The sequence below is a fragment of the Oreochromis aureus genome, linkage group 5, assembly GCF_013358895.1.
Source record: "Oreochromis aureus strain Israel breed Guangdong linkage group 5, ZZ_aureus, whole genome shotgun sequence".
Taxonomy (NCBI): Eukaryota; Metazoa; Chordata; class Actinopteri; order Cichliformes; family Cichlidae; genus Oreochromis; species Oreochromis aureus.
Window position 1 is genome coordinate 21,514,064 of NC_052946.1, and position 18,345 is coordinate 21,532,408.

The window sequence follows — 18,345 nt, forward strand, 5'->3', positions numbered from 1 at the left end:
GAATGAATGGAATGCCAAACACTCAGACAAATGTAATATAAGTACAGCATGGCTAAATTTCTCCATGTGACGCAACAGTTAGGTATATAGATGCTGTTTCAAGGTCACATTTTTTTGGTAATTTTTGTCTCTACACATTGCCACGGTGGAAAGTCTGGATGAAGTGCAGACTTTCAGATTCGGTTGAAGAGGTTTAACGAGAAAATAAATTTAACTGTTAAGGAAATACTGACTGTTTCGAATTTTCACGTTATTATCGTTTTCTTTTAAGGACTATGGCACGCTCTAGAAGGTAACCTTTTTTCTCTTGTTTTTTTACAGAATTAGAAACAAAACGTCTGTTACTTTTTGTAGATGTAAAGCATGTCAAACAGTTACCATGATGGGATTTATTCCTGTCAGAAAACAGTTTAATAATTGACTCATACATACAGTACCTTCTGGCTAATTCACACAAGAAGACAAACATGACATGGAATGTTGTTACTGTAAATATCCAGTTGGTATAGATTAGTGAGTCTGTGTCTTGTTCATCCCTGGCATACAGCTTGTACATAGAGGAGGTGGCTGATAATTGCTCCATTTCGTTGTTGGTATCCGTAGCTAGATTTGTTAATGATCTAGCTGAGGGGTTCAGGCCAATGCAGACGGCAGTGGAGACAGAGCATCTCCTTGGTTAATCCTGCACTTAACAGCATAGCTGGACTGGCCATCGTTGTTAGAATTTATTTAATATTACTTTCTACTATCAGCTGATGTTTGCTGGAGCCACAGCCGTAAAAGCTGCTGGTCATGATATCGGTTTGGATATCTGGTGAGTGGGAAACATAAAATGAAACCAGGAGATGTCCTTACTGAATTATCAGAGCTGAACAGGTGATGGAGAACCAGGTTTACCTTTTAGGTGACATAAATGAGTTGAAGGGAAGTTATGACCTTTATGTGAGAGACAAATGACACCAGGATCCTTTTCTACTTTTCTAACTGTGCAGGGGCGGGTCTAGCAAATTTTGCCAGGGGGCCAGGTAGGGCATTAACAGGGAAAGGGGGGCACAAAGAAATACTTTTCTTTCTTATTCTCAATTAAAATGTCTAGCTTTTAATAAATAATTATCTGAATCTTACAACCAAAGTTTGTATCTGATGTAAAATGCATAGAAATCATACATACACCAACAAGACAGTGTACATCACTGTCACAACGGTGTTTGTTTTCATTCAAAGGCTGTAGTCAAAATGCCTGGGCTGATTTTTTGTTTCAGTCCAGCCCTGCTTTACAGTGACTTGTGCTGTTTCACTCTGGTCTTTCAGTCTCATGTGACTTCTCTATCTACCAGTAGCTGTTCTTTTGCCCCTGCGGTGTTTCTGCCAATTCCTTTCTGGGCGCCACTCATGTATTGAGCCATACGCATGGCTCAATACATGAGTACATCTTAGTGGCTGACACGTCTGACACAACTGATACAGTTAGGTTCATAGGTGTTTGTCAGTGACCCATCTATCCATCCATCTTCTTCCACTTAACCAGTGATCCTTTAAAAAAAAAAATTGTCTCCACACCCTGCCACAGTGGATTATGGCTGAAGTGCAGACTTTCAGCTTCAATTCAAGAGGTTTAGCAGAATAACTACTTTGGCTGTTTAGGAATTAATGACTCCCTTTTCTCTCTAGGACCATGGGACGCTGACTTGTTTGATTTAGAAGCAGGTACAGTTCATTTTGATATAGGTAAAACATGTCAAACAGTTACTGTGGTGAAACTGATTTCTGTCAAACAGAAAATAACACTTTAACAATTGACTCATACATACAATAAACAGTTATGGTGACCAACCAGTAACTTAGAGGTTATAAGTGCAACACCTTGAATGAGCAACACAATTATCTTTTGATTACCAATTTCAATCACAAGGCAGCTGTACAGGTTCGTTAGTAGGAGGCACCTCTGCTGGAGCACCACATGTTGTTTGGCCCCCAGATCTTGTGCTTTCTCCTCAACCACAACCAGAAGCTGTCCCTTTCTGCTTCCTCTGCCAGTTTCTTAGTGGCTCTTCTATGTGAACATTTTCACACTTTTGTCTCTTGTTTAAACACTCTCAAAGTTCAAACCTTCATAGAAAAATAAGTCCAGTATTATAGAATGAAACCAAAGATCAAACCCTTTTTTCAGGTCCCAAACCTGGTAATAGAGCAGCTGCGAGAGAATTCAACATTAATGAATCAATGTTATAAAAGTGGAGGAAGTAAGAAGAATGAGTTGAGTAAAGTTTGACTTATCTGACTGTTTTGTTTCATTTAATGCACCTTATAACCCGAAAAATACAGTAACTTCTACCTTCCTTTAGTCCAACTTTTTGTGCGATGGTTAGAATCTTCCTCTGCCTTTTGGGTGCTACCGCAGGTGCCTTTGATGGTGGAAAACGTTTCATCGACATTGTTGTGTTTGTTGGGGAGAAAACTTACAAATATACAGTACAGCACTTCAGATTCACACTGGTAGCGATTGAAGATTTATGTAAACTTGACAAGCTGAATGCATTTTGTACTGTACAGGAGACACAGCATGGAGGAAATTGACTGACAATGGTCTACAGCTAATCAGGACGCAGAACACAATGCACTGTAAAAAAAAGCATGCAAAATTGCACTAAAAAAATCTGTGAAACAGCAAGGCCGCGAAAGGTGAACCGCGTTATAGCGAGGGACCACTGTATATATGAACAAAAATCATCTAAACTATCATGTTATTACGTTCCTATTGTTGTTGCATTAGAAAGATTATACAGTGATCTTGGGTTCATTCGTGGTATTATATGGCACATGCTGCAGGTGCTCTGTTTGTTCTCTTTGCTTTTACCACTAACTAAAACTAAAATGTGTCTGTTGTGATGGTTATGCCATATGGTAGGCAGGATGTAGGATCCAAACGCAAGACTAATACATGGGGAGTAAGCTCAAAATGGCAGCTTTATTGCTGGTAAAACTCACATCAAATACAATATTAAACTAGAAACTGGAAACATGGAACTCAAAGTAGAAAACAAACCAGGAACTGAGAACTAGGAAATGACTTGGAACACAGAGGGAGAAACACAGCTCGGAGAGAGTACAACATGACAGAGAGCAAAGGATAACACAGGGCTTAAATCCACAGGCAAGAAAACAAGGGGATGGAGAACATGTGGGAACACAGCTGAGACAAATCAGACATGAAAGCAAAGCAAAGCAAAATACATCGACATAAGACAAAGACTATCAAAATAAAACAGGAACCATGACATCACGTAGACGCAGACTAGACACAGAAACATGACAGACTCTGGAACAGAGGAAATACAAAAGCACTAGACGTGGGACACAGGGAAAAAGTACGGGAAAAACACAGGAACAGAGATTAAACACAGGCTGAGATAAACACTAAGGTAGAGAGGATTATGATCACTGAGAACTAAAGAAACCCAAAAACATGAACAACAATAATCAAAGAATATAATTCCAGAAGCTGAAACACAAATACTGGGTCGCAGACCCAGTACCGTGACAGCTATAATGTGGGTGCATTATGACCCGCGAGATTTCAGTTTGGTGGTATTGCGGTAGGGCAGGGCAATATGGCCAAAAATATTTATCACAATATATACTTGAAAATTTGCAACAACGATATAACTGACGATATAATTGATGTGAGACAAAATACTTTACAACTCCACAACTTTATTAATTAAAAAAACCCCATCAATTTATTTTCATTTAAAAAAGCAGCTGTTTTTATTATGCGCATTAAAGCTATATAAAAATGTAACAGTGCAAATGCAAATTCCTTGCTGACTGTCTAACAAAAAGGCATTTCAAGTGGAAATGGGCTGACAAATCCTGAGCATAACCATGTATAATATCCATAAAGGTTAAAAAGAGGTGCTTTGCAACATGAAACTGCAGTGTGCCAAATAAAGAAGTCAAATGCGTATTTTTCGGACCATAAGGTGCATGGGATTATAAAGCGCATTCAGCGAAACAAAACAGATAAGTCTAACTTTCCTCCACTCATTCTTCTTGCTTTCTCCACTTCTGTACCATTGATTCATTAATGCTGAATTCTCTCGCAGCCGCTCTGTACCCATGTTGTACTGCATGACTGATAGCCTTGAGTTTAAAATCCGCTTCATAAGCATGTCTCTTAACAGGTACTATTTTGGGGTCCTTATACACACACAATACGGTAATATTATGTTGACGTACAGTACGTATTACTCCGCAAGGCTCCTGACTACGGTAGCCGTAATGCTCCGACAATCAATCAAGTGGTGCACCTTCGTAGCTTACCAAAGTCGTACTAAAATTTTTGACAGATTTATGAGCGCCGTGTACCACATAAAATCAGTTTTAAGGTCAGTACAGCACAACCAGAATTCATACACAATTGATACATTTGTTTCATTCAACGATCCGCTTTTGCACTTCTCATTCTCGGTCGCTGCCATGCTTTTTCCGCCATGTGCGTATAAAAACAAAGGCACTGCGCATGTGCGTTTTACCCACATTCTATCGCGATAGAGAAGGGCCTTCTCTGTTGCTGCTCCTAATCACTGGAACAATCTGCCCCAGCACATTAGAGAGGCCCCTTCACTGTCCACTTTTAAAACACGCAATATGAGTGTGTTGTAACTAGCATTATGTAAATGTATTTACAGATTATTCGGATTATGAATTCTTCCTACCTACAGTATCTGCTCCTATGGAAACAACTGATGGTATTGTATTGCATATATATGATTGAAGTTGATAATATATGTAAAACCCTTTTTTTCATATACTAACTCTGTGTGTTTCTAGCTCCTCTTCTCCACAGGTTTTTGCTGAAAGCTGAGAAACAAACTATTCCAGTGTGCTTTGATGTGAGTGGAGCTGTCCTCCTTAAACTTCTTCATCATCCCAGTGGAGGTCTGTATTGTTAGCTTTTAGTTAGTTAATGACCACTTTCTGACTTTCATATGTAATAAAATACTATTGTATTTTCTCGTGGCTATGGTTATATTAATCCCTCAGTTTGTAGTGTGATTTTTAGTTTCATTGGTCTTTTGTTCCAGAGCTTTACGTGAATGGTGAGCTTGATTCAGTTACAAATGGAGGCTTCAACAAAATTGTAATCCACTTTAAAACTGACCAGCATGTTGAGATTGACACCAAGGGGGTCACTGTACGAGATGGACAGGCAGTGACACATCACACTGGGCAGGATATCACCACAGCAGGAAGGTAATTTTGCAGTATAATGGCCAAGACTCATGCTCTTAGCATTAAGTACACATGTGTGACCTTATAAAGTTCTGTCATCATGAGTTACATGCCAAGATCAGTAGTCTCCTGTCAGCACCTGTCCAACTTAGCTGACATGTCTGAAACTAGACAAAAAATTGCTCTGGAATATCCATCTGCAGAGCAGAAATTTGATCTATTGTATCTGGTGTATTATCTTTACACTAACATGTAAATGAGATTTTATTGAGATGTTATTAAATGTCAATTCTCAACTAGGTATGACCCTAGGAAAAGGTTCAGATTCGGAGCACTTTGATTATTTGTAAAGAATAATCTATTCAGTTAGGAATGAAAATGGCAGACGCTCACCTAGCGTCACAGCCCCACATCAAAGTTATTTAAGGAGGAAAATTTTATATGAATATGGCATTATAAATGTGTGAACTGTTTTTTTTCCTGTGATTACACAAAAGACCCCAAACATGCATTTTACATTCACAAAACCAGACTGAAATATTTTCAGTCAGACACACATCTTTCTCATGTTCTCCTTAGATGTGTTGCATCTTCCAGGAATATTTGTTCTATAGAGTAGCAATCTGATGGTCTGGTTCTATCTTTGAAAAGTTGCCATTGAGTCTTTTTTCCCCTAGTGTGACAGTGATTGTGCGCAACAAGGAAATAGACATTGGAGCTGGAGATATGCGCCTGGTCATCTTAGTTCATGAGAAAAATGGTCAGAAATTCCTTTGGCCAGTTTTAAGACAGCATCCCTCGGCCAACAACACGCAAGGACTTTTAGGTGAGTGAAAAGGCTGATATTTTTTTTTACCTCAATGCTGTATGCATTACTTGGGAAATACATGCTGCATTAGCTTATATCAGGTTAACGATATAATCAAAGTTTACACCCATATTTTTCTTCAAAAGTACCTCCTTACTGGTCAGTTCATGTTTTGATCTTTCTCTATCTTTTTCCAGCTCTAGAGCCAATAGTTTATGAGGAGGTACATCAAGTTCCTGTCACAAAGCTAACAATTAAAAACCAGGAGATAGATGTTACAAGGTAAATATTTCATATTTATGTCTTCTCTTTCAACATTTAAAAAGAAAAATTGTTTAAGATTTCTATGATTACTCCTAAGCGCAAAGATCTAGTAACTTTTTTGGTGTCTCTTTTGCAGTGACAGCACTGTTGACTATACCCTTGTCTCTCCTCCCACAATGCCCTGCTGGCTTATGTCTGCTGAATCTGCCCTTCAGAGACCAGTGACTGATTTTTATGTTGCACAACTTTGATTTGTATGATGGAAAATGTAATTTCATGCATTCTATTAGTTTCACCATTAATTACAAAGTTAAATTGTCTTCATGTATCTTCAAAACACTGTGGCTTATCACAAATGAAAATATTGCTCTGGTAAAAAAGTCCTGGAAAAGTGCAGGGGTTTGACCCTCAGTGTCAACATCAAAGCTCACAAAACTGCAGGAAAATCACTTTGTTGGAGGAGTGTTTTGTGTGTGTGGGGGGGGGGGTTTGTTATCGCTGGCAAAAGAGGACAGAAAGTAGAGTTTGCTCTTTAAATATTAAAAATATTTACACAGCAATGCTGTCCTTGTTTGAGTTCAAAAGGCAGTTTCAGCTGCCTTGGTTCCACTCTGGTAGGAGGCATAATGGAGAGAACTGTGGTGCAAATCACTCTCTTTGGACTGCTGCTGTCTTTGGCCTCCACACTGCCAAACAAGGTAAGATCATAATACTTAAAAAGGGCCACAGAACCACTTCAAGGATCCAAAATCTAAAAAACTGTGTGTGCGTGTGTGTGTGTGTGTGTGTGTGTGTGTGTGTGTGTGTGTGTGTGTGTGTGTGTGTGTGTGTGTGTGTGTGTCTGTGTGTGTGTCTGTGTGTGTGTTTGCATTATGGATGTTGGGGAGGCAAAACTGAAAGGTTAAAGTCTATAGCTAGCTAATATACAGTAAGATCGCATAATGTCTTGTGAATTGAAGGAATTCTGATCAATCTGTTTGCATGTTTACTTTATTCTTAATCTGTGTCAAAGTCACAAAGAAATGTGAGCAAGTTTTAATAGTTAAAGTTTGGTATTTAGTTATAAGTTAAGGTTAAAAATGCCAAGTTCCATTAAGTACATTTTTCTTGTCTATTCTTTTTTTAACCTTTAATATTGTAATATTATTTTGACTTTGGAAACTTCTGTTTCCCAGTCGGTCCGGGAAATCAACTCTTTAGGGAAAGAATGTAATAGTGTGCCACACTATTTGTGTGTTGTTAAAACTCAATTAAAAATAAGAAGAATGGAGTGTTGCTGCAGTTAAACCAATTAGATTTCACTGATGTCATCCACCAACACATTGTTTTTCAACTACATCTGACCTTTGGTCAACCAATAAGATCAGTCAAGCTATTTTTAAAAAACTGTGCCTCCTGTGTTTGCTCAGGATGACTGGGACATCTACAGCTTTCACATCAACTCCACAGTGACCAGTCGTTATGCCACCACTGTCATCACAAGCCGTGTGGCCAATCGTATGGACGAGTCAAAGGAAATTGAATTCCATGTTCGGATTCCCAGGAATGCCTTTATCAGTAAATTTCGAATGTGTGTGAAGTTAAAATAATCTGTAAACATCCAGAGACATTTGCAAATAAAGAATTTTACACTGAAGAACAAATTACAGGATACTCAGTAGTGTACATTTACACAAGGGCTTTTCTTGGTCCTCTTCAGGTTTATCGATGGCCAGGTTTATGATGGTGTTGTGAAAGCTAAGGAGCAAGCTCAGCAGCAGTACACTGAAGCTGTGTCCCGTGGTGAAAGTGCTGGACTTGTCAGGTATTTGAGTTCAATTATTTATAGCTTGACATCCTGGACCCAGTGCAGGTGGTGGGAGACAGAAGGACTCTGGCCAAAATAACATCTCTGATGGACAGAGTCTCCCACCCCATGAATGTAAATGTTGCTGAACTGCAGAGCTCCTTCAGTGACAGACTGCTACATCCTAGATGCATGAAGGAGCGTTTCCGCAGGTCCTTCCTCCCTGCAGCTGTCAGACTGTACAATCAAAACTGCTCCCAAAAATCATAGATGTTTACATCTGCGCTGTAACTGCAATAATTTAATCAACCAATTCGCACTACAACCAGGTTTGCCTCTTATCTGTAGTTAATTTTGTTTAATTTAATAACTGTACAGTACTTTGTTTATAGTAACCATTGTCCTTGATGTAAATATGTAAGAAAAAAATTGTGTATGTTTCTGTTCTGTGTCCTGTGTACTGTTTGTTTGTATATGTGTCTTTCTGGCTGCTGTTACAACCAAATTTCCCCCTGTGGGACAATTAAAGGATTATTCTATTCTATTCATAAAAACAATTCTCAGTCACAAAAAAAGCTCCTTATTACAGTCATGACCAGAGGAATCATTGCGCGAACAGCCAGCCAAGCCACATGAATGACCTCGCTCACTGTAACCTATGTAATCCATGACCCCTCAAGACCCGATGTATGTGAGTGATGTGTTGTATGACAGAGTGGGGAAGAGGGAGGGCTGGGAGAGGTAAGACTGGGAGGTAGAGGACTACGCCCAGAAGGTTTTTGATTTTTTTGATTGTTCTTATTTTAGCAATAACCTGCTGTGAAGTTCTATTTCAAGACATGATTATTGTTTCTGCTATAGTTCTGTAGGAAGGACTCTGGAGGAATTTAAGACCTCAGTAACTGTGGCTGCTCACAAAAAGGTCACTTTTGAACTCACATATGAGGAATTAATGAAACGAACACATGGCAAGTACGAGCTGCAAATTCATGCTCGACCCATGCAGCCCGTCAGTGACTTCAAGGTGATTGTCTTACTGGTATCTGGTCAGTGACTGTTTAGGAGAACAATGCTGAGGTAAGCCATGACTAGATCTTATATTTACTGTACTTAATACCAGGTGGATGTGCACATTCATGAGGAAGCTGGCATCAGTTTCATCAATGTGAAAGGAGGCCTGAGCACCAAAGCCCTCGCTAATGCCATCACTAAAACTCACATAGATAAAGAGGTACAGTATATTGGAAATGTCAGTTTTGCAAAACATTAAGTGAAACTGAGATACTATCAGCATAGGATGGTAGGTTGTAGGATGCCTTTGAAAATCAGGAAGAGGAAGCGAGTGATGGCAGAGGCAAGGATTAAATGGTGGAAGCTACACAGAAATATACAAATACACAAGTTATCCATGCCATGTGTACATGGGAGTTGCATTTCTTATCACCTCAGTCCACATTCAAAAAAGCTTAGGCCTAAAGGAAAAAGTGTTTCACAATCCTGTTGATTTTTTTTTTCTTTTCATTTGTGGATTCAGCAACAAACCATATTAGCTGACAATGGTTTTCTCAGGTGTTCCTGAGCTCATGCAGTGATTGCTACTACTTGTGTCTGTTTTAGATGTAGTGCCAACTGAATGAACAATGATAAAATATTGATTCAAACATTTGGTCCTTGAGTGAAAACAATATGTCTCTATATTCTGAATCTTTTAATCTATCATATTATAACTGTCTAGTTTCCTAGACAGTCTTTGAGAAAGTGGTGAGACTCTATCTTTGAAATTCACAGCCCCTCTTTTTATGCCCAGTCATGTCACTGACCTATTGCAAATAATTTGTAGTATAATTAGTGTTGACTGAGCTATTTTAAACGCTTGATTTCAACACTTTTGGTGTCCCTGACATGTTTAAGATAATAAAGAAACAAAAACTGAATTTTAAGCTGCTGCTTTAAGTTGTTTGCAAGTTTTGTTTATATTACGATCTTACACATGGTGCAGAATATTTTGAAATTCAGCTTGTACATTCTCGCCTTTCAGATTAATGCAGTCAAAGGTTTGGAAGCAAAGGATACAGTTTTTTGATCAAGTAAACAGAAATTAAAATCACTGACCTCTCTTTCTATCATGAGTGTAAAGAATTAAATCATTCTGTTTCCAGGCGTGGGTGTATTTCTATCCAACAGTTGACCAACAGAAGATGTGTGACAGCTGTAGTGATCAGGGTATGAATGGAGATCTAGTTATTGTTTATGATGTCAACAGGGACAATGGACTGGGACACATCAAGGTAAAACCTGGTCAATTATCAATGTACACACAAAGAGAAAAAAAAAGTTTGTTGAATTAATATTATATCTTTCTGCTCCTTTAATTATCTTTTGACCAAAGAACCTTCTTCTCACTGCTCCTTAGAAATCTGACGGGTACTTTGTTCATCACTTTGCTCCATCTGATCTTCCTCGAATACCAAAAAATGTTGTCTTTGTTATTGATCAGAGTGGATCAATGCGTGGCAGAAAAATTCTCCAGGTAAATTATTTGATGGGTCTTTATTTGCCCCCCTCCCTAATTTTTGCATCTTTATCACACCAACATGCTTTAGATTTATGTGATTTTAATATTAGATAATGATAACCCAAGTAAATACAAAATACTTTTTTAAAATGATGTTGATTTTATATATTATGGGTTAAAAAAATTCCAGACCTACCAGCTCTCTGTGGAGAAAGTAATTGCTCGCTAAACCTAAGAATTGGTTTTGCCAACCTTGGCAGCAAGAAGTATAATCAAGTTTTTCAGATAACTGGGAATCAGTCTTTCACATTGGTTTGGACCATTCTTCTTTGCAGAATTCTGCCTGCCAACTTGATGGTTTACAATGGTCAGTTTCAGGCTATGCCAAAGCATCTTAACAGGATTTAAGTCCTGACCTGGATTAAGCCACTCCGAAACACCCTTTTTTATTTATTTTACTTATTTATTTATATTTTCAGTTATTCAGAGGTGAACTTGCTGGTGTGTTTTGGATGCCGAGCTGCATAATCTGAGTGTGCTTGAGTCAGTAACTTTTTTCTCAGCTGTTCTTAAGTTTTGTTCATTTAAGGCACGATGTGTTATTTGTTGATATTTGTTAGCCTGCTTCACTTTGTCAGACAGGCTCTATTTAAAGTGCTTCTTGATTCAATAGGTCAGGCAGTAATCAGGCCTGGGTGTGGAAATCACCTTTCCAAAAGATGTGGTTAATCTTAGTTAATTCATGAACATTTAATTAGGAGGTTGGCAATTACTTTCACACATGGAAACAGATACATATGGTTATGTTTTGATTTACTTTTATTTAAATCATGATCATTTAAAAAATGAATTTTGCATTTAATTGGGTCATCTTTGCCTAATATTAAAATTAAATTAATGGTCTTTAACATGTAACTGTGACATATATGCAAAAAATAAGAAATCAGGAAAAGTTTAAATATGTAATATGTTTTTTGAACAGACTAGGACCGCATTAATCCACATTTTGAATGATCTGGCAGAAGATGATCACTTTGGTCTGATCACTTTTGATGGCAACATTTTTCACTGGAAGCGAGAACTCGTTCAGGCCAACAGCAAAAACCTGGAAAGCGCCAAAAACTTTGCAAGCAATATACAAGCTAGAGGATGTGAGAATTTGCAGTAAACATGTATATTTTGGAATATGGACAGTTGACAGGAAACTGTTAGGAATGAAACTTTGTGTTGTTGTTGTCGTTGTTGTTGAATTTCAGCCACAGATATAAATGAAGCAGTGTTGCAAGGAGCACGTATGCTGAATGATCATAGCAGAGAAGGTTCAGCATCTATTCTGATACTTCTCACAGATGGAGACCCAACCTCAGGTTATAATAAAGCACACATTTATATAAATGTTCAAGAATGCTTCAAGAAATAGTGATATTTATGATTACACACTGTATCTAATTTAGTTATATGTTTCAAGGTTTTTTATCAAGTGGTTTTTAGTATTATTGAAACTGTTATATCTGACCTCATCTGGGTATATCTTGTGTCTTTTCAGGGGTGACAAACCTGGAGAATATTCAGTCAAATGTAAGACAGGCTATTGCAGGCAAATTCCCACTGTACTGTCTTGGTTTTGGTTTTGATGTTGATTTTAAGTTCCTTGAGAAAATGTCGCTGCAAAATAACGGTGTGGCACGGCGGATATATGACGACTCTGATGCTGATTTACAGCTGAAGGTAATTTTCCTTATACAGTAAATACTTTTGTGATACGATGTAAAAATCCAGGAAGATGGAAAGAAAAAACAAGAATAGTTTGTATAATGTCCACATTGTATGTCAACAGGGTTTCTATGAAGAGGTGGCCACACCTCTATTAACAGATGTGACAATGATCTATGTGGGTGGGACCAATCTAACCCAGACTAACTTCAGTCAGTATTATAATGGTTCTGAGATTGTGGTGGCCGGTGAGATCACAGATAATAACATTGAAACCTTCACCCCTCAAGTTGTGGCCATTTCGGTAAAGAGAGAGTTACAGTACTCATCACTTGTAATTTTCTTAAACTGCTTTCCCTGTATGTATATTGACATTACATTGCATTTGAATTGTGACAGAGTAATAGAAGAATAATATTCTCTAATCCAAATGAAACCGTGGAATCCACTCAAACAGTGTCTGATGACCGTATCCAGAGGGTTTGGGCGTACCTCACAGTTAAACAGCTTCTAGACAAAGAGTGAGTATAATATATGTCATATTTCCTCATGTGATAATTTTCAAAACTACTGCTTTCAAAAATGTGAAGACATATTTTTTTCTGTTAAATTAATTAATTACTGAAAGCACAGCAAAGTGAACACATTGAAAAAAAAACTACATAATTTCACTGAGCTTGAAATAACATCTTTAAATAAAAAATATTATCTATCTATCTATCTATCTATCTATCTATCTATCTATCTATCTATCTATCCATCCATTTTCTTTTTTTTTTTTAATTAATTAATTCATATTTTATTCCAGTCTTGAAGGTACCAGTTGATTTAAAACACCTGCTGTCAGTTGTTAGGAAAAAAAAAACACGATTCATATTGCTATTTTAGCGTCAGTTTATTGGAAAGCAAATGTTTGATGAGATTTTAAAAACTAATAACGGCATTTTAAAATGTCTTCAGTGGTTCTGAACTCATTTTGTATATTAAAGGATTTTTAATCTGATTCTCAAGTTTTCTATGTTCACCAATACATAACACTGATGACACTCACACAACTGTCAACTTTGTAAAAAAAACCAAACAAACAAGTTAACAGTCTATAATGAAAGCCAAAGCAGCACCAATGAGTTCAAAACAATCCCTGAACCCACTGGTGCCACAACTGTTCTGATATCAGTTCTCCAGTTTATCTTGCAGCAGATAATATATTATTTGATCTATTTTACCTATGTTTTTAATGAGCATTATCTTTCAGGATTCTAAAGATGTGTCCCATACAGCAGTGCCTTTAAAATATTAGAGACTTCCTAGGGATATTTTCAAATTCAATTAATTAATTAAAAAACAAATGATTTAATCATAATCCACTTGTAAGTCAACCATCATATATATTTAATATATTGTGACACAGACTTCAGTTATCTGGACCTGAGAAAGAGAAAGTGAAGAAGGAGGCTTTGGAGCTGTCACTGAAGTACAGTTTTGTGACCCCTCTCACATCCATGGTGGTCACAAAGCCCCTGGGAGAGACCACTGATGTGCTTCATAAACCAAAGGAAGGTGAAAGATCACAGACAAGGCCGCCCTCCAGAGGCTATTCCATTTTAAGACAACCTACTGGTGCAAGGAGACTTCGCCCTGACTTGCCTGGTGAGTAACACAAACTCACATTTGACCATCACCTATTTAGATATTTAAATAGTCTTTCATCATTCCGATATTAAAATTCTCTCATATTAAAATTAAAGTTAAATCATGTGACATGAGGTGCATTAAGACTGTATGAACATAATTCAAATGAATGAATTCATTTGTTTGTTTTTCATTTGTGACCACATGAAAGAGAACCAGTTATTATTTAATATTTAATTAATGCGCTTTTAGGAGATTAGTACAGTAGAGCTTGTATGTAGAGGACGTGGCTGATAATTGCTCTATTTCGTTGTTGGTATCTGTAGCCAGTCTTGTTAATCATCCAGCTGAGGGGGTTCAGGACGATGCAGAACAGCAGTGGACACAGAGCTTCTCCTCGGTTAATCCTGCACTTAACAGTGACTTGTGCTGTTTCAGTCTGGTCTTTCAGTCTCATGTGACTTCTCTATCTACCAGTAGCTGTTCTTTTGCCCCTGCGGTGTTTCTGCCAATTCCTTTCTGGGCGCCACTCATGTATTGAGCCATACGCATGGCTCAATACATGAGTACATCTTAGCCACTGACACGTCTGACACAACTGATACAGTTAGGTTCATAGGTGTTTGTCAGTGACCCGTCTATCCATCCATCTTCTTCCACTTAACCAGTGATCCTTTTTAAAAAAGAAATTGTCTCCACACCCTGCCACAGTGGATTATGGCTAAAGTGCAGACTTTCAGCTTCAATTCAAGAGGTTTAGCAAAATAACTGCTTTGGCTGTTTAAGAATTAATGACTGCCTTTTTCTCTTGAGGACCATGGGACGCTGACTTGTTTGATTTAGAAGCAGGTACAGTGATCCTTTTTTTTTTTTTTTTTTTTTTTAATTTTTGTCTCCACACCATGCCGATCGAAAAGATCATTAATCAGTTTCATGATTGAAGTAGCAACAGGAGAGGGAGGGAGAGAGACGAGACAGTCGCTCCATATATCGGTTATTAAGCTTAAAGTGGGAATGCTTTACAAACATTCAGAGATGAACTTACACACTTGCTTTATTTCTCTCTGGGATAACTTTGTCGGAGATGAAATGCCGGTTTGGTAGTGAGGCTCCAAATGCTCAACCAGACCGCCGAGAGGTCTCGCACACCACAGACGCTCTATCACGTGATACATACTGCTCCGGCGTGCTAAGGTTATGAGCTGAGTTACGCCATGTCACAAGTTTTGCGAGGTGCTTTTGTGATATTTAATGGATCGGATTACATTTTTTATTTCTCTCCGATATCTGATCCAGTAATTTAGGTCAGTATTGGACCGCTACCGCTAACGTAATATTGGATTGGTCCATCCCTAGTCTTTACCCACTGTTGTTGCTATATACATGAACTTGAATTGCACTGAACTGAATGAAAAACATATTTGAACTGACAAGAAAAATGGACCTTGTTTATTGCTTTATTTTGGCTAGTTAAGTATTATATATAAATGAACATGTTTCATAATTTCATGTTATGAATTTGTTTTTGTAGGATTCCCAAACGTACACAGTTTTGGCCATCAAGGTATGAGTGCTTAAGTTTGTACTAAATAAATTAACTATATTAACCCTTTCATGCATGAATTATGACAACCTCAATCAATAAAATGCTTTTTTAAAATATCTTGCTGCATTTTGTATAAGTTCATACTCAAGTTTAAAAAACTAAACTAAACTAAAGCTATTCTGTTATACCTGTATGCAAAAAATATATATAGTACCTATATACAATAATGGATTTCTATACATTTTACATCAGATGAAAACTTTGGTTGTAAGATTCAGATAATTATTTATTAAAAGCTAGACAATTAGAAAGAAAAGTATTTCTTTGTGCCCCCCTTTCCCTGTTAATGCCCTATCTGGCCCCCTGACAAAACTTTGCTAGACCCACCCCTGCACAGTTACCAGCTGTCAGCTACCTAGAAAAGGATCCTGGTGTAGAAAGTAATATTAAATAAATTCTAACAACAGCTTATCAAGCTTAAACGTGCTGCTGTTGTTTAGCCGTTGGTTTCCTCTTTCTGGCGAAAATTGGGCCAAAAGCAAACAAGAGAGACGGACTCACGACAGAAAAGCCGATCAGCTGATCATTGATCAGTTTCATGATTGAAGTAGCAGCAGGAGAGGGAAAGAATGAGAGGCTGTCGCTGCATATATCGGTTGTTAAGCTTAAAGTGGGAATGCTTTACAAACATTCAGAGATGAACTTACACACTTGCTTTACTTCTCTGGGATAACTTTCTCGGAGATTAAATGCCGGTTTGGAACCACGTAGCGAGGCTTCAACTGCTCAACCAGACTGCCGACAGGTCTCGCACGCCACAGCCGCTTTATCACAAGACGCATACTCCTCCGACGTGCTAAGGTTATGAGCTGGGTTACGGTATGTCGTTTAGTTTTGTGAGCTGCTTTTGTGATATTTAATGGATCAGATTACAGTTTTTTTTCTCTCCGATATCCGATCCAGTAATTTAGGTCAGTATCCGACCGATACCGGTACCTAATATCGCATCATGAAAGGATAAGACAGGTCCGTTTCACTGTTGATGCCAGAACAAGATTAGCCAGACTCTGCAGGAACTGAAAAAACTTTTACCCTCTGCTATTTTAGAAGAGGTTCACAAGTTTGTGGACAAAGCTCAGCGGGCCCAACACTCTAAAGGAAACAAAAGACAAAGCAGGAAATTCAACACTATCAAAAACATTCACTTCTCAGTCAGAACCTACACAACACAGAGAAGAACACACACCTGAGGACAGTCAGGAAAAATGGGTGAAGAACTTTTCAGACCGGAATCTCAGTGAACCTGAAAAGAAAGTGCTAGCCAATTTTGCCATTTCTCCTCAACAGTTGCCCATAGTGGACCTCATCAAAGCCACAGAAACCACTTGCAACATTTCTAAGCACCTTGCTGCCATCCTAGCACCTCTGGTTGCTAACTCCGGGTCCGATAACAGGCACCACACCCGCAGTAGATGTGCTCAGTGTGAGGTCTCGCAGCAAGCTATCAAATACGGCGCATTTCTCGGCTTTTAAAAGAAACGCTATGCGTCGCCAGGTGTTTCATCAGATTCGAGGAGTTACCTCCTTTGCACAGAATCACAGTATCAGCTTAAAGCACTTGTTGCAGGCTGCTGAGTTTGCATCTTTTGCTGTGAAGTACAGCCAGACTTTTGACCGCTTCGCCTTGGGTGTTTTTAATCTGTAGCTCTGCTCTAAAAGAACGTACGTACCTGGGCCCGCCTACTACGCTTGCAAAGGTAAAATGATTGGCTAGAATCCAAAGTGTATGACATCTCAGTAAAAAGAAGCACCGAAATAAAGCACCGGTATATTTTGCTAGGCAGCACTGCTGCCTCACAGCTAGAGCATCCTGTGGATGTTCTTCTCTTCTCTTTGTAGGTTCTGCTCATGTTTATTTGGATTCTCTTCAGGTTCCTCCCACAGTCCAAAAACTGATTATTCTAAATTGTCCATAGGTGTGAATGTGAGTGTGAATGGTTGTCTGCCTCTCTGTTTCCCTTTCATAAAACTTGTTTCTTGACAGCCACCCTTCCACTGGGGCCATTTCTGAGCACGCTTAGAACCTCAGAACCTCTATGGATACTTTTTAAGTGAAGACCTTTCAGAATGTTTTTCTTTTCACTTTATTAATGGGATAATGTACCTGTAATACTATCAGACAATATGGTAAAGTTTTACTAAGGCTAACGGGGTAGGTTCTCAGTCATCCAGGTCATGGTAGTCTAAGGAGCTAAGTAAATGGACTTCTTTAAGTTTCATGAAGATGTTTCACCTCTCATCTGAGAAACGTCTTCAGTTCTAGAACTAAATGAGAATTTTCACCAAGCATGACATCCCAGTCCACTTCAGACCCAGCCACACCTCTACATCATAGAATCCAAACAGCCATACTATAAACACATGACATAGAAGAGCCACCTGGACAGAACAAGACTCGACTACACAACTGGATCTAAAGGTCAAAGGTCACTCTGTCAAGGATGGCAATGTTCACATTTTGGAAATAGAAGACAGATAATCTGAAAGAGAAATAAAAGAAGCCATTTATGTCTAATGTGCATGACCATCTTTGAACAGAGGGGGTTGCTTACAACACCAGCTGTCTGCCACCTACAAACCAGTTTTGAGATCCCTTCCCAACTCACCCCCACTTACATTTTGCGTCAGGTGAGGCAAGGTCCCACAATGGTTTCACCCAAAACCTCTTGTGAAAATGACCTATGCCTTTTTCACACATTGGCTCATGTGATGAGTCACATGATTAATAGTCCTCTTAAGGGGCCTCCACTAGGGTTTAAATACCTGGGACTCTCCACCATTTGGTT

The 18,345-nt window shown here is 38.4% G+C and overlaps 1 protein-coding gene across 8 annotated transcripts in view; it reads left to right on the plus strand.

Annotated features, from left to right (window-relative positions):
* Positions 1–18,345, plus strand: part of LOC116311349 (inter-alpha-trypsin inhibitor heavy chain H3-like) — a 39,508-nt gene that overhangs the window by 13,521 nt on the left and 7,642 nt on the right. The window contains exons 1-14 of one of the 8 annotated variants that reach the window (XM_039612643.1): positions 6,558–7,005; positions 7,717–7,877; positions 8,007–8,111; positions 8,955–9,117; positions 9,214–9,324; positions 10,253–10,381; positions 10,507–10,623; positions 11,591–11,759; positions 11,865–11,975; positions 12,155–12,336; positions 12,446–12,625; positions 12,721–12,842; positions 13,733–13,971; positions 15,485–15,517. In XM_039612643.1, coding sequence (XP_039468577.1) covers positions 6,934–7,005; positions 7,717–7,877; positions 8,007–8,111; positions 8,955–9,117; positions 9,214–9,324; positions 10,253–10,381; positions 10,507–10,623; positions 11,591–11,759; positions 11,865–11,975; positions 12,155–12,336; positions 12,446–12,625; positions 12,721–12,842; positions 13,733–13,971; positions 15,485–15,517 — 1,894 coding nt within the window. In that variant the 5' untranslated portion in view covers positions 6,558–6,933. Of the gene's footprint in view, positions 1–271; positions 293–1,671; positions 1,708–4,691; positions 4,752–4,833; positions 4,942–5,087; positions 5,257–5,912; positions 6,062–6,240; positions 6,326–6,443; positions 7,006–7,716; positions 7,878–8,006; positions 8,112–8,954; positions 9,118–9,213; positions 9,325–10,252; positions 10,382–10,506; positions 10,624–11,590; positions 11,760–11,864; positions 11,976–12,154; positions 12,337–12,445; positions 12,626–12,720; positions 12,843–13,732; positions 13,972–15,484; positions 15,518–18,345 lie in introns of those variants that run through there. The other 7 variants (XM_039612642.1, XM_039612638.1, XM_039612640.1 and 4 more) reach the window with 7 other exon arrangements.